Raw genomic sequence first — 15304 nt, 5'->3', positions numbered from 1 at the left:
TGTAGGTATTTCAGAGTCAGTTATTGCTCTCTTGAGCATGTCAGCTTTATATTTTCAGTCATCAGTGACCTTTTTAATTCAGGGGGCTGGAATGTCCAACTGAATGAAATGTATAAAAACAGGATCTATAATATTACAATACTATAACTGTCTGTAAAGCTTTGTTAAATGTAATATAATCATTACTCTGCTATTTCTCTTATTCCAGGCAAACTTGTGTTTTGTGGACATTGATAATCACTTCATTGAACTGCCAGAGGAGTTGCCACAGTTTCCCAACAAACTCGAGTTCATTCAGGAGATCTCCGAGGTGCTCATGTCCTTCGGCGTGTCTCCAGAGGGAAACATTTACTCCAGCGACAGCCAGGCCAAGTACCGGGGCTTCCGAGCAGCTGATATGGTCTCTGACAAGCGTAACGGCAATCTGGCCTCACCCCTCAACTCCTACCTGCTGAGAGAGAATGAGACAATTGCCAGACTGCAGGCTCTGGTCAAGCGGACAGGTGTCAGCTTAGACAAGGTGAGAAATGATGTAATGTCGTTAATTAAAACGGGCTGCAAAAATGACCACGTGTGACTCACTGGGCTTAGTTACATCACCAAGACTGATCATTTAAGTAGGTAAAAATAGGAGCTTTAGATTGGGCACCAGGTCTACGAATATATTTATATTAATGAGTTTATTGACAACTGGAAATTCATTTGAGGTGTTTTAATTTTTAGGACAGGAGCTTAGCTTGATTAAAATATTTAACGGTCCTCTTCTTTGTAGAAAAATCATTGCAGTGAAAATAAATTTTCTTCTGGCATTAATATATTTCTATAAGTAGGTAATTAACTCTTAGAATATATATTGATGAGTGAAGTCTGAGTTAAAGTGCATCCATAACCATCCGTTACTAGCAGCATCGTTGCAGTAAGGGACAGCAAACATAAGGGGGCGCCCTCTTACACCACAAACACATGTTTTGTCAGTACACAAAAGGAGGTGGTTTGCTTTTTAAAATATTTTCTCTTCCTTTTAAATACACCAACTCATTTCTGAGTCGTGTGACTATTTTTCAGCTTTGCGGTACATGAATAAGATGCACTCAGTCTAAAGACTGACGGATGAATTAATGGATGCTTCGAGAAGGCCTCTGTACAGCGTAAGCAGCTTATGCTGTTGTGGGCAACATTAGCTTTCCTTGAATGGATTTGCGCATCGTCAAGGTCTGACCTTATAATTATTCCTATCTAAAGGCACGGCTGAATTCCTATTAAAGAAACCAGGTCCTGATTAAATGGCGTTCCAGGTCACGTCAGTGGATTGGATATTTTCCTGCACAGTGGCAGCCCTGCTCTGTTATTTTAGCTGCCTGGCGCTGGCATCTGTCCAGCTGACATGCTGACATGTTCAGTTAAAATGAGGTCATAAATCAAGACTCATGTCCTTGGCCATCTTTCCCATGACCCTACTTCTTCTTCATCACTATAAATGTGATAAAAGTCACAAGAGGTGACGTGAAAAATAGATGTGCTTCTGCCTCTTTTCTTCATTGAATGAGCGTTTTCCTTTTTTTCGGACCCTTCTTACTTTGTGTTCTTTTGTATTGTAATCGGTCAAAATCAGCATTTACAACAATGTTTCTTAATGTTGATGCACATCAGCTGGAGGTCAGAGAGGATGCCAGCAGCAACAAGGATGGGCGGGTTCAGTGTGACGAGGAAGAGTTGAAAATGCACCAGCTCAACATCCAGGTGCGCGAGGTCTTCGCTAACCGGTTCACCCAGATGTTTGCAGACTATGAGGTGTTTGTCATCCAGCCGAGTCATGACAAAGAGTCCTGGTTCACCAATCGAGACCAGATGCAGAACTTTGACAAGGTAAAGTGGTATAGCTGCTTTGTTAGCAAAGCATAGTAATGATTTAGCATAATATATATGTAATCTTTATATCTTGTACCTTTGTGACTGTGTGCAGGCCTCCTTCCTGTCTGACCAACCAGAACCCTACCTGCCCTTCCTGTCACGTTTCTTGGAGACGCAGATGTTTGCGTCCTTCATCGACAGTAAGATCCTCTGTCACGATGACGAGGAGAAGGAGCACACGCTGAGGGTGTTTGATGCTCGCGTGGATAAGATCCGCATGCTGAACGTGCGCACGCCCACGCTGCGTACTTCTATGTATCAGAAGTGCACAAACATCGAAGAAGCAGGTGAGGAGGAAAAGGAGGAACATTAATCTATATGGTGGGATTGTTTTCAAAGCTCCAAATGTTTGAATTTGGCTCTCTTAACTCTTGATAGGTTTGCACTTAAAAAAGTTGCAGGTTATGCATTGAGAATGAACAGCTTCACTGGAGTGTCTTTAATTTAAAACTATTAAAAGAAATGGACCTCTGAATGTTTGTGATTGTAATTAAAGAAGCATTTAAAACTGCAGAACTCAATAATCTGCAGTGCAGTTATGTACGAATCTGACAGACCTCTGGAGGTTTGCTGTCTTTAGTTACCTGACTGGTTGTTGCTGTCTTGCTTGCAGACACCCTGTTTAAAAAGCGTCTTGAAAAAGCTGACTTTATCGCTCCTGGACCTCATGTCATTGAGCCGGAGAAGGCCGAGACCGAATTTCGTAATATTTGTTCTCATTATCTCAACCAATCTAGGGTGGTGGTTCTTTCAATTATGTGTGCAATGTGTTAAGTTAGGTTGGCTCATAGAGGAAGTATAGACTTCCTTTAACCTTGTATTTGGAATAAGTCACACTGGCAGTGGTTTATGCAGGAAAGCTTTTAAAAGCATGGACGGATGCTCTTGCTCATTCTGCTGAGTCTGGAGAATGTGAAAAGAGAAAGGGGTGAATAAGAGATGAAGCAAATGTTACCATGAACTTTTCACATATTACTGTAAAATAAATTCCTCTATGAGATCCTCACTGCATTGCACACATGACAGTTTTTCCAAAGCTTGGTGATCTGTTATTGATTTTTACTGATATAGTTGCAGAAAAAAGTTTTCTAACCCTTTTGAGATATTTGTGCAAGAATTACCCCTTACTGAGTAACTTAGGAAGCTTATTATGAGGTTTAATGTCATGATTTACGTCTGTTTTGCCATCAGTGGACATCAGTGATGGCCAAATTTAATTCAAAAGGACTCTAAGCAGGCTCCAATACATAATCTAAAGTAATGTTTGTCAGTAAATAAAAGACAGTCTCTTTTCCTCATTTTAATTTTAAATCGGATCAAATTACTCAAAGTATATCTCAAAGGGTTAACAAAGCCTTTCCTGCAGCTATAATGTAACAAGTACAGGTTAAAGGGTTGATGATAAATCCTATACAAGAAAAAACATTTATGTGAATTCCAACTTCACCCAGCCAGTGTTTTTCCACCGTTTTCATGCTGCGCTTTTGCAGCTTCAAATCTCTCACACCCCCTGGTTTGTTTGTTTTTTGGCTTTTGTTTTTTATTGCCATTTGATGGACAACAGGAAGTAGTATTATTTTTCTCTGTTTCTCTAACATCGTGGGAGCTTTTCCTCACACAGCCCATGTGTGTGGGGGGATGTTTTTAATAAAGCATAAAAATAATCACTGTGTAAAGCTGCATGACTCGGCTGGTTCTTTTGAAGACAACAAAACATCTGCTCTGAGCCTTTTTTCTGTCATTTCTCTTGGTTCTGTGGGTGCTTTTTATGTTTTCTTTTCTGCTGTCATCTGGTTTCTAAATTTGAAATGAAAAGTTCTTAGTCATTATCTGAATCTCACAACATAACTTGACAGGGTTGGTATAACAATGAGCCTGTTCTATTTACTCCAGTTGTTCCTGGAATTTTGAAGTCAGGATATCCATTAAATCATTTTATTGATGATCTGTTTCCATAAATGGCAAAAAGCTATATCTTTTACTGATGGGACTGTTTTGTTTTTTGGGTTTTTTTTTTAAATTTTATTTTTAATCTTTTCAATCCTAAATGATTTTTTTGTATTAGATGCTGGAATAACTTAACTAAAATTCTTCACCGGATCATCTTTTAAATTCAAGAGTAAGATAGAAAGAAGACATTTAATCAAACGGACACATCTCAGCAGTAAAAGTAGGGTGACTTTGAAACATGATGATATAATCCCTCTGCTGACTTGTGTACCCCTCACACACCTCCACAGAGAAAGCCATTGAGATGAGAGTCTCAAAGATCGACCACACTGCCCTGCACCCCCACCTGCTGGACATGAAGATCGGCCAGGGGCGCTACGAGCAGGGCTTCTTCCCCCGACTGCAGTCTGATGTGCTCTCCACTGGACCCACCAGCAACAAGTGAGTATTTGTAGCTCACTACTGTCTCTGTCCCCTTGTGATTAGTGTATATTTCAAATGAACCTTTGATGTGTGGGTTTGATGGCTGTTTTACATTTGTTTCTTTTTCTGTGTTACAGATGGGCCAAGAGGAGCGCTCCGGCTCAGTGGAGGAGGAGGGATCGGCAGAAGCAGCACGCTGAGCACCTTTATTTAGACAATGACCAGAGAGAGGTGAGAGCGCCCCCACAGTGTTTTCTTTCATCAGCTCCTTCACACAGATGGACTGCTTGAGCTTTGATGTCATTTTGCATGATCTCTTGTCTGTTTGCTCTTCCCATCAATGTCTGCTCTTACACCTGTTCTCACACATTTCATTTCTTTTCTTTTTCTGCTTGCCTTACACTCACGCCCTCACACTCGCAGCATGTAGAGTGTTTGTTTCCGGAGCTCCAGCTCCTGCTGTTTCTTGACTACTACTGGCTCTCGCAGTCCTTCAAGCCCTGTCTAAAGTCGGTGACTGTGGACGTGGTATGTGTTGGTTGTCCGTAGAGCGCAGTACCTGTCCACGCATGTGGTCTTTTCCTCCACGTACAGCAGCTGAGCTTTGTTTGAGTATCAGTGTTACTTTTGTGTGTGTCAGGTGTGGGTTTAGGAGGTGGAACTGATAAGCAGTGATGTAATTAAAATGCAGCTTCATTTTATCAGTTTTCTCCAAAATTGTGACCTATCTTGATCCTTGTAGTTTAAACTGTAGGACGCGCTTCGATTTAATATTCCCATACAGAGCGACACCAGCTCTGTGTCTAACCACAGAGCTGTTTGTTGTAGATATAGTGACATGAGCACACGTTATTGTACTCGCTAACTAAATCCTCTCTCTTTCATCAGAAATACATCCAGGAAGCCAGAAACTTGGGCACAACCATCAGACAGCCTAAACTGTCCAACCTGTCACCGTCTGTCATCGCTCAGACTAACTGGAAATTTGTTGAAGGATTGCTAAAGGAGTGCAGGAACAAGGTTTGCCTATCACCAGTTTTTGGTTTCACAGATTAAAACTCATCACGTATAAAACTCAGTTATGATTGAAGTTTGGGATGAAGCTCTCTTTGGCTACTTTAACGCTCTTTAAATGCTGTTAATGCAGTGTTATTTAGAGTTATGACCAATTTTCAAAACATAAAAACCCCCCAAAAAAGCATTTTCTACCTACACGAATCGTCTGTTTTTAAGGTATTTCTTTCGGCTGCTCAGAAACAAATATTAGGTTTGAATTGTTGTCTCTCTGCAGACCAAACGTATGCTGGTAGAGAAGATGGGGCGTGAGGCTGTGGAGTTGGGCCACGGAGAAGTCAGCATTACCGGTGTTGAGGAAAACACCCTGATTGCAAGTCTCTGTGACCTGCTGGAGAGGATCTGGAGCCACGGGCTGCAGGTTAAACAGGTCAGGAAAGAAAAAGAAATGACTGCAGTCAGCATGCACACCCGTTTTAACATACAGTGCTCTCGGGGGATGTGTAGCACTAATGCCGGTTTTCTCTCTTTCTTTTAAGGGTAAATCTGCCTTGTGGTCCCACCTGCTGCACTACCAGGACAGCAAAGAGAAGAAAAATGCAACCCCAGGTAGTTTAGGGCCTCCAGGTAAGAACAAAAATCCTTTCGGCTGATGATCGCAGTCATTTAACAAACCGATGGCTTCTGCTTCAGTTACGCTTCTTTCTTTTACTCCAGGGTTCATTCATGACACCGAGAGACGTAAATCTGACGGCGGCGGATCGGTTATGCCTCCCCTGAAAATCTCCCTGATCCAGGACATGAGGTGAGGCATCTGCAGAAATGTGCACCTCAGCGAAGGAATAAAAGAGGAAATCATTTCATGCTCAAAGTACTCAAAGATGTTCTGGAAATGGGCACCTTCAGACCAATGTATTTTAGACTGATACTGCCCCCCTGTGGTAGACCATTGAACGCAATATTGTTATTATATCCCTATCATAATAATCTGGGCTGATCCTGTGTATCCTCATGCGTACAAAATTCCAATATCCTGAAATAAGACACACATAAAACTTGCAGATTTCACTGTGGGGTTACATTATTACTATAGTCTCTCCAAACAAAATACTATAAAACCAGCAGTATTTGCAGGAATACCATTAGTTTAATATAATAGCATTTATATTTAGAGAAGGATTTTCTTATGACTTTTACGATATAAACAAAAGCATGAAGTAATTCTGCTTAAATGCTGTGATGTTATTTTTCTAATCAGAATTTATTTATTTATTTTTTAATTCCTACCATTGCACTGAACATCCAGATCCACCTCTGCTATGCATATTATAACTGTATGTTTTAGTTAATGATAATAATAACAAAATAAAGATAATTTGTAAGCTGTTAGAAAAATCCAGGATTGCAAGGGTCCAGAAAAAGGCAGTACAGAAAAATTCAAATAAAGTACAAAATTAAATAAAATAACCTATAAATATGCATCCCACATAATTATACAGTTCATATATACATGTGTAGACTCTCATATTAAAAACAAAAAAGGCATAAAGGTGAGTATTTTGTCCGTAGTAGTCGTGTTATACAAAAAGCAGTTTCACCTTTGTGGAGCCCGTGAGATATGCGACTGCATAGATGGAGAGAGGACACGACATACAGAAAAACCCTCACTGATCACCATCCCAGACCCTCAGGCCAGCCTTGTTGCCCCAATTTGATCAAAATGTTGTCATCTGGTCTATTCTTTTTAAAAACCAAGAGTTTTAACATCATCGACAGCTCTATATCTACATGCTTCAACATGCATGTATGTGTGTGTCTGCATCACTTTCGTCATGTTTACCCACCATAACCAGCCAGGGTTGAGGAGTCTGGGGTTGCGTTGTTTGAAGACGACACAGCGTAAGTGTGTGTGTATGTGTAACAGCGTGTTACTTCCAGCCTAATTACCAGACCTCCCGCCAGTCTGACTGAGTGGAAAGGAGAGGAGGGGTCAACTTGGGGCACAAACATGCAGCTCGACTCCGCACTGGTGGATGGAGCCTCCTCCGCATTCACGTAAATGTCTGACGGCACAGTCACAGACACGGTGGCAAAGAGGCAACCACCATCATAATACTTCATTTAATCCTAACAGGGAGTTAATCTCACATTTTTAAAGCTTCGCGTGTGTTGCAGTGCGTTTAATAATAACATTTCATGTAGTAGGTGTTTCCCACTGTTGCTATGGCGATAACGAGCACAGAAAACTGGGTTACTTGACGTGATTGGGCGTGGAGGGTGGAGACTGGGAGGGGGATGGAAGGTGGAGAAGAAGCGCGTATGGCACAGGTGGAGTGGAAGGAAATGTGTCTGGACGTCAGAGACGTGATAGTGGCTCGGAGCGATGGCGCGGGGGCGAGACGGCCACGGCGGAAACATCACATGGGGCGAACAGAGACAGACTTTGGTCTGTGTGTAACAGCATCAGTTACAGTTTTATTTACACAGAGCCAGGTCACAGCATCTCAGGACACTTTGTATTTAATTATCTGTCAGACTGGGAAAGGCAATGCTGAAATTTTTTCAAATTTTATTTTTTTAGTTAATTAATACAGCCTTTTCATTTGTCAGTTTCTTACAATGTTGATAGATTAATATTCTTTTAGGGTGCTGAAGCTTTTTAAACATCAACATTTGTTTATATCTGCTTCCTTCTTTGAGTTAAATTGTTGAATCTGAATCTCTTTAAGAAGATTCTGCATATAAATGTGCAACAACTACGTGAGTGTGAACTTTGGCTACATACAATCAAAAGGTCTGTACAGAGAGCAAGAATGCATTTTTGTGTATTAGCTATTTAGCTTTCTATTCACTAAAAAAAAAAAAAAAAGAAAAAAAAGTCTTCTTATAAAGAAATGACTGGAAACATGATTGGACTGAGCAGGAGGTCTTCGGCCTGATATAAAGTATCTCTTATCTGGAAAATATGTAGCTACACCAGGAGCCTGGAAACATTTGTCCATTGCCCCCAGACAGTAAATCATCAGGCGATGGCAGCTTGGTTTCCAGATTGGCGGAAATTAATTTAAGTTTACACAGTTAAATTTAGACAACACACTTGTGTGTTCACCTGTATAAATCCATTCATATCACCTTGGTTGTTCCACTGAGAGCAAACAAGATATATTCATGTCAGATATCAGACTTTTAGTTCTTCTTCACTCTTTATGTGCTTACACGCCACTCTGCATTTAATCATGAATTATTATTCATCTCTGGCTCTCTTCGTCCTCTCACTCCAAACCTGTCACGGCAGATGGCTGCCCTTCCCTGTGCCAGGTTCTGCTGGAGGTTTTTTCCTGTTAAAAGGGAGTTCTTTCTTCCCACTGTCCTCAAAGTGTTTGTTCATTGGGATTGTTTGATGGTTGGGGCTTTCTCTGTATTATTGTAAGGTATTTATCTTACAATATAAAGCACCTTGAGGAGACTTCTGTTGTGATTTGGTTCTATATGAATAAAATTGACTGGAAATTGTTGATAATATGTTGAAGTATTGCCTATCCTTGCACTTCTGTGACACTGCAGGAATCAAATTTTTCTATGTCTGATATCTAGCATCAGTTCTTCCTCCCTCTAATCTCTAAATCTGTTGTTATTTTTTATTTGCAGGCACATTCAGAACATAAGCGAGATTAAGACAGATGTGGGCAAGGCCCGAGCCTGGGTTCGTCTCTCTATGGAGAAGAAGCTCCTTTCCAGACACCTGAAGCAGCTGCTTTCAGATCACGAGCTTACAAAGTGAGCAAAAGGACACAAACAGCAGAGTTTATATGTGCTTCCATTTATCGCAGGGTCACTATTTGTCAGAACAACTGCAATAAGTCACGCTGATGCAGATTAAAGATCTTTGGATTTGTTTTTCTCCCTGCTGTGTGTGCTCATCTGACCTTCTTTCTTTGTTTTGTGAAGCAATGTCTGTGTCATATGAAATGAAGATGTGATCTAACCATTTATAATGCATTAAGTCTCTTGAAATTTCAGAGCATCATGCTATAGTTCCCCTCTACATAAATAATTCACAGTTTTCTTCATAATTGATATCCGAGTACTAAAGTGGGTCAGGGGATTTCTGTCTGCCTTTTATTGACCTTACAGTGGTATTTATTTCACCTAATGCTAAACAGTTACCTCAAAAATGATCATGTCTTGTGCTTGTATATACCAAGGCATTATTATCTTTTAATTGTAATCGTAGCAGAAATTATTTAATTTCTCTAACAATCTTCTTCTTTTTAGGAAACTATACAAGCGCTACGCCTTCCTGCGCTGTGACGATGAGAAGGAGCAATTTCTTTACCACCTCCTGTCCTTTAATGCTGTGGATTACTTCTGTTTCACCAACGTCTTCACAACCATCAGTGAGCCTGACCCTGTACTCCATGAACAACCAGCTTTTATGGGTTTCAGTTCATTGTGTAACCTTTGTTTTCCCTCTGCCTCTCAGTGATCCCCTACCACGTGGTGGTTGTTCCGAGTAAGAAGTTGGGTGGCTCCATGTTCACAGCCAACCCTTGGGTGTGTGTTTCTGGTGAGCTGGCGGAGACCGGAGTCCTGCAGGTCCCCAGAAATACTCTGGAGATTACTTTTGAGGTTGGTATTAATTCTCCTATAAAGGCCAATTCCACTGCATTACAACTGGGTTCTTAATTGGATAATATAGTATGTAAATTTGCAAAAAAGTAAGTGTTGCAATTAGGGAAGAAAGCAGCACAGATGGAAAGAAATACAACTCTGTTACTAACCATATTATCTAAATCGATGGTTATCAAATTTGGACCCCAGGGACTTGATATCAGCTGATATCTGCAAGCAATAGCTGAAGGGTCCACAAAGTAATCCACTTATAATATAATAAAACAGTGGTCTATCATTAAAAAGTGCATGTATACAAATGTGAACTGCACTAATAAAACAGTTATTGCTCTCTCTAGTAGAAGCTGACCATCTGTCATAAATAACTCATCAAATGGAATTTCTCCCAAACTGTTCTAAGTGCTGTGTGGCCTGAGTAATTGGCAGCAAGCATGTGACTCAAAGGCAAACCAGCTTTATCTGGATTACAATGATGAGTCCCTAGAAACTCTCCCTGATGAAAGACCCCTGGGCACACAAACTCTGAGACTTCTGATTTAAATTGCTTACTCTAGGAAAAATGTCCAGTTTCACAGCACTTCATGCTAAAATCAATCAGTTGTGCTGCTGGATGAGTTGCATAGGTAACAATTTGACTGCCATTGTTTTCTCTGCCACACTGTTTTGGTGAAATGGTGTTTTTGTTTCAAACGTTTCTCCTCCAACTGTGCAAAGAAGCCAGAGATGTAAACACAGAGTTGTTCAGCTCCACTTCAATAAAGATAGACACAGGAAATATTTCATACCTCGTGCAATGACTCTTCACATGCAACACGTTTTTCTAGCAAAGAATTATCTGCTCTCTCATCTCGTTAGCTATATTTCAACCCTGCACTGTGTACTACACTTTACACTCTCTGTATACTCAGTCACTTTAATGCCACCTGACATTTGCTGTGCTGGTTTTTATTATATTTAGCAAGCGATTTTTATTCTGATTGATTTTTCTTTATTTATATTTTTAAGCTTATTTACTTTATTGTATTATATTCAGCTTTTTTATTTAAAATTTTACTTAACCTCCTGTATTGTAGTCACACCTTGCCTAGTACTAGTCGAACGCCCTTTTGTCTGCAAGACTGTCTTTAATCTTCATGGTATAAATTCAACAAGGTGCTAAAACATTCCTCAGAGATTTTCCTCCATTATGACATGATAGCATCACACGGTTGCTGCGGATTAGTCAGCTGCACATCTCTGATGTGAATCTCTCGTTCCACCACACCCCATATTTGATTGAGATCTGGTGACTGTGGAGGCCGTTTGAGTAGTCAGTTTAAGTGCATTTTACAACACAGTGGTCCCTTGTTTATTGCGGGAGTTACGTTCTAAAAATAACCCGCGATAGGTGAAATCTGTGAAGTAGCCAACTTTATTTTTTTTAAATTATTATAGATGTTTTAAGGCTGTAAAACCTCTCACTACCACAGGTGCCTTTGACGGTGCAAAACGTTTCATTGACATTGTTGTGTATGTTGGGGAGAACACTTACAAACATACAGTACAGCACTTCAGAGTAACACTGCTAGCGATCGAAGATTTATGTAAATTTGACAAGCTGAACGCATTCTGTACTGTAAAGGAGACGTGGCACAGAGGAGACTGATTAAAAATGTGCTGTAAAAAAATTAAAAAGCATGCAAATTGCACACAAAAAAACAAATCTGCCAAACGACGAGGCCGCAAAAGGTGAACAGTGTTATAGTGAGGGATCACTGTACACACTTTGTATCGGGGTCAATATAGAAAATATCCTTCTAACTATTATACCACCACCAGCAGCCTGAACCACTGATACAAGTTTGGATGGATCCATGCTTTCATGTTGCTCATGTCGAATTCTGACCCTACTATTTGAATATTGCAGCAAAAGACTCATCAGACCAGGCAACATTTTTCCATTCTTTTGTTGTCTTCTGCTGCTGGAGCCCATCTGCTTCACAGTTCGACATGTTGTACGTCCAAAAATCACTCGTCTGCATACCTTTGTTGTAAAAATATCACTATATGACTTATTAATTCCTCCTTCTCACCTCAAATCCGTCCGGCCATTCTCCTCTGACCTCTGGGGTCAATAAGGCTTTTTCACCCACAGAACTGGTGCTCACTCAGTAGTCTCTCTTTTTCAGACCTGTGCTCTAAACCTTGGGTTGTTTAAGAATAACCCATCTAGTAGATCAGTTTCTGATATGCTCAGACCAGCAGAAGTCTCTTAAATCATCTTTTTAGCCAATTCTAATGCTCAGTTTTAACTTTAGCAGGTCATCTTGACCATGTTTACTTGCCTGAAAGCATTGAGTTGCTGCCATATGATACTTGGATATTTGCATTAACAAGAAGTTCTGCAGGTGTAGCTAACAAAGTGTGTATCATTGAGTTATGTTGGATTATTTAAAGTGGTTTGATATATATTCTATTTAATGTTCTGGCTTCTCTAACACAGGAATTTCATGTCTTCTGGAAAAAAGATTGTGTATCTTATCTTAGAAACTCTGTAGTCTAAATGTGATTTTTTTTTTTTTTTTTTTTTTTTTTTTGGGTGTTTGACATTAATCTGGGTCCTTCTGTCTCAGTGCCAGAACCTGGGCAAACTCACCACAGTGCAGATGGGTCATGATAACACAGGGCTCTATGCGAAGTGGCTGGTGGAGTGTGTTGTGGTCCGCAACGAGATCACGGGGCACACTTACAAGTAAGCATTACCGCCTGGTGGAAAAATGAACCCGATACCGATTTGGCCAGTTGGTTGTCAAAAAATCGACTCGGCGTGCTCATCTCACAGGTTTCCGTGCGGCCGCTGGTTGGGGAAGGGCGTGGATGACGGCAGCCTGGAGAGGATCCTGGTGGGAGAGCTGATGACCCCCAGCTCGGAGAACGATGAACGGATGTGCCGCACACCTCCCATGCAGCAGTCCCCGGGAATGATTAGGAGATTTGTTACCATCTCGCCAAACAGCAAACCAAGTGAGTTTGTAGAGCGTTTTGTTCTACAAAGAACAAAAAAAAAAACCCTTTGATGTGGGATTTAGCTGTTCCTCACCTGCTAATGATTAAAATCTTGCCTTAAAAAAAAGAAACGACCCAAAAACGCCTGAACGAGAAAACACAACGACAAATTGTTTTAAACCTGGATTGGGAGTTACCGTCATGTGTCTGCTTGTGTTGTCTCTCAGTATCTTTGTTGAACTTTTTTTTTTTTTTCTTCTTCTTTCATCCAGAGCTAAACACAGGTCAGATCCAGGAGGGAGTGGGAGAGGCCATCAATGGGATTGTAAAGCACTTCCACAAGCCAGAGAAGGAGGTGAGAGACGGCAGTCTAGACAGGCCCAAACATGTACTTCTATTATTCATCACAAATGGGGAAAAAAGCAGCCGTCTGCTCCGGTGGCCCCAGCCCCCCTCAGTAACTGTTCTGCCTGTGTTATAGTTCAAATATAACAAAGAGGGATTTGTGCTGTTTTTTTTTGGTTTTTTTTTAATGATCTTATTTAGCTTATTATTATTATTTTGACCTAGAGTGCTGTCTGTTAATTTTCCTCTTCTGGAGGAACTAAAATAGAACTTGAATGTTGATAATTATTACATACTCGGGCAGGTGGAGAAGGAGAACTGCAATTGAAGATTTTTAAAGTGTGTTGTAACTTAGCTGCTGATTACAGGCTTTAAAAGTCATTCATTATAGTTTCAAAGGATTTTTTTTTACTGGGAATTCCCCTTCACTTTTGCTCTACCTCCTTAACACACCAACAGAACAATAACGTTGAAGTCTGCTTTGTATTCTCCCGTGTGTCCTACTATACTGTGTGTGTGTGTGTGTGTGTGTGTGTGTGTGTATATGGTCTCTTAGTTTAATGATGATTTAAATGTTTTGGAGTTCTCATTCATTTAAATATGACCACAGAGAAAGCTGTGGAGTAATGATCCTTTGCATTGTCTGTTCCTGCAACATATTTGGAAGGTGGTTTGGCATTTTAATGGGATAGCTGATCCATTAAATTGGCATTTTCAGGAAAAAACAGTCAGCAATTTTGAGGCAACTTGAAACGAGCTCTAAATGCATGCATGTATTTTTGCTCTCTCCACAGAGAGGCAGCCTGACCCTCCTGCTCTGTGGGGAGTACGGCCTCGTCTGGGCTCTGGAGCAAGTTTTCCAGCACGGTTTCAAATCACCGCGACTCTTTAAAAATGTCTTCATCTGGGACTTTTTGGGTAAGGACTCAAGCTTGTACTTGCATCCTGCATAACTGAATGACAAACGGTAAAAAGCCTGTGTCCCAATAAAGAACAACAACCAACTGCAGTAATCTGCAAAGTACATTGTGGTGTACGAGTACTTTGGAAATGTCTGTTGATGTTGATCGATTGTTACTCTATTGAAAAATGCTTTAATTTCAAAGAGGCCTCACATTTTTTTTTTTTGTTTTGTTAAAGTAGACCAATGTTTTGCTGTTACCTCTCAGGTGTAGTGTGTGTTTTAAATACTGTTAAAAACTGTTAACTGAGTGGTCTCCTTTGTTTTACAAAAAAAAAAAAAAAAACCACAGAAAAGGCACAAGTTTACTTTGAAAGTGCTGAGCAGCGTGAGGTGACCCCGGATGAAAACTGGCAAACCAGAGTGCGCCACTTCTGCCGCTTCATGCGCGCCATCAACAACGCTCCCAGAAACATCGGCAAGGACGGGAAGTTCCAAATGCTCGTCTGTCTGGGCGCAAGGTAGGAAGGACCACGTATGCTGCTAATGTTTCATCTAAAAAGAGATAATACACATTAATTAATAAGAGTAATTGGGCCCATCGACATGTGACTGTGCCAAAATTAGAGAGGTTATGTTAGTTTGGCTTGTTAGCGTGTATAAGCGTTAAAAGAAAACATCCGCACAAAAGATGAGATGAAAAAGTCCATAAACTAAATAAAGGACTCAATAAACATTTAGAACACTGTTAATATTCTTGTGGACAAAAAGGAAGTTGAGTGTTCAAAGTGGATGCAATAAAACTTCTTAGTGAAGCTCGAGACATAAAACAGTCTTTGCTGATACACTGATGTCAGGTTTTAAGCATAGTGTAATGTAGTTTGCTTTTATTCCACCACAGCTTGTGATTTTTATTGAAAACTGCATCACGTGTTAAGCTACACTGTTAACTCCACATGTGTCATCTTTTGTCAGGGACCATTTGCTCCATCACTGGATCGCTCTGCTCGCAGATTGTCCGATCACTTCTCAGATGTATGAGGACACTGCACTGATTAAGGACCGCTCGCTGGTAAACGCTCTGATCAGAGTACTGCAGACTCTGCAGGAGTTCAACATCACCCTGGAGGCTTCACTCGTCAA

At 40.6% G+C, this 15304-nt stretch overlaps 1 protein-coding gene across 6 annotated transcripts in view; it reads left to right on the top strand.

The window, feature by feature from the left end:
* Positions 1-15304, top strand: part of dennd5a (DENN/MADD domain containing 5A) — a 33417-nt gene that overhangs the window by 17417 nt on the left and 696 nt on the right. For 2 of the 6 annotated variants that reach the window (XM_026167596.1, XM_026167587.1), the window contains 20 exons: positions 209-520; positions 1651-1866; positions 1964-2198; positions 2525-2614; positions 4152-4302; positions 4422-4515; positions 4708-4812; positions 5173-5304; positions 5576-5728; positions 5838-5925; positions 6016-6103; positions 8947-9075; positions 9574-9695; positions 9782-9927; positions 12543-12661; positions 12752-12933; positions 13188-13270; positions 14055-14178; positions 14514-14682; positions 15137-15304. The exon at positions 15137-15304 is cut by the window's right edge and continues 696 nt beyond it. In XM_026167596.1, the coding sequence (XP_026023381.1) occupies positions 209-520; positions 1651-1866; positions 1964-2198; positions 2525-2614; positions 4152-4302; positions 4422-4515; positions 4708-4812; positions 5173-5304; positions 5576-5728; positions 5838-5925; positions 6016-6103; positions 8947-9075; positions 9574-9695; positions 9782-9927; positions 12543-12661; positions 12752-12933; positions 13188-13270; positions 14055-14178; positions 14514-14682; positions 15137-15304 (2906 nt within the window). The remainder of the gene's footprint in view (positions 1-208; positions 521-1650; positions 1867-1963; positions 2199-2524; positions 2615-4151; positions 4303-4421; positions 4516-4707; positions 4813-5172; positions 5305-5575; positions 5729-5837; positions 5926-6015; positions 6104-8946; positions 9076-9573; positions 9696-9781; positions 9928-12542; positions 12662-12751; positions 12934-13187; positions 13271-14054; positions 14179-14513; positions 14683-15136) is intronic. The other 4 variants (XM_026167632.1, XM_026167622.1, XM_026167605.1 and 1 more) reach the window with 3 other exon arrangements.

The sequence above is a fragment of the Astatotilapia calliptera genome, chromosome 1 (assembly GCF_900246225.1).
Source record: "Astatotilapia calliptera chromosome 1, fAstCal1.2, whole genome shotgun sequence".
NCBI lineage: Eukaryota > Metazoa > Chordata > Actinopteri > Cichliformes > Cichlidae > Astatotilapia > Astatotilapia calliptera.
This window is presented reverse-complemented; position numbering and strand designations above follow the sequence as displayed.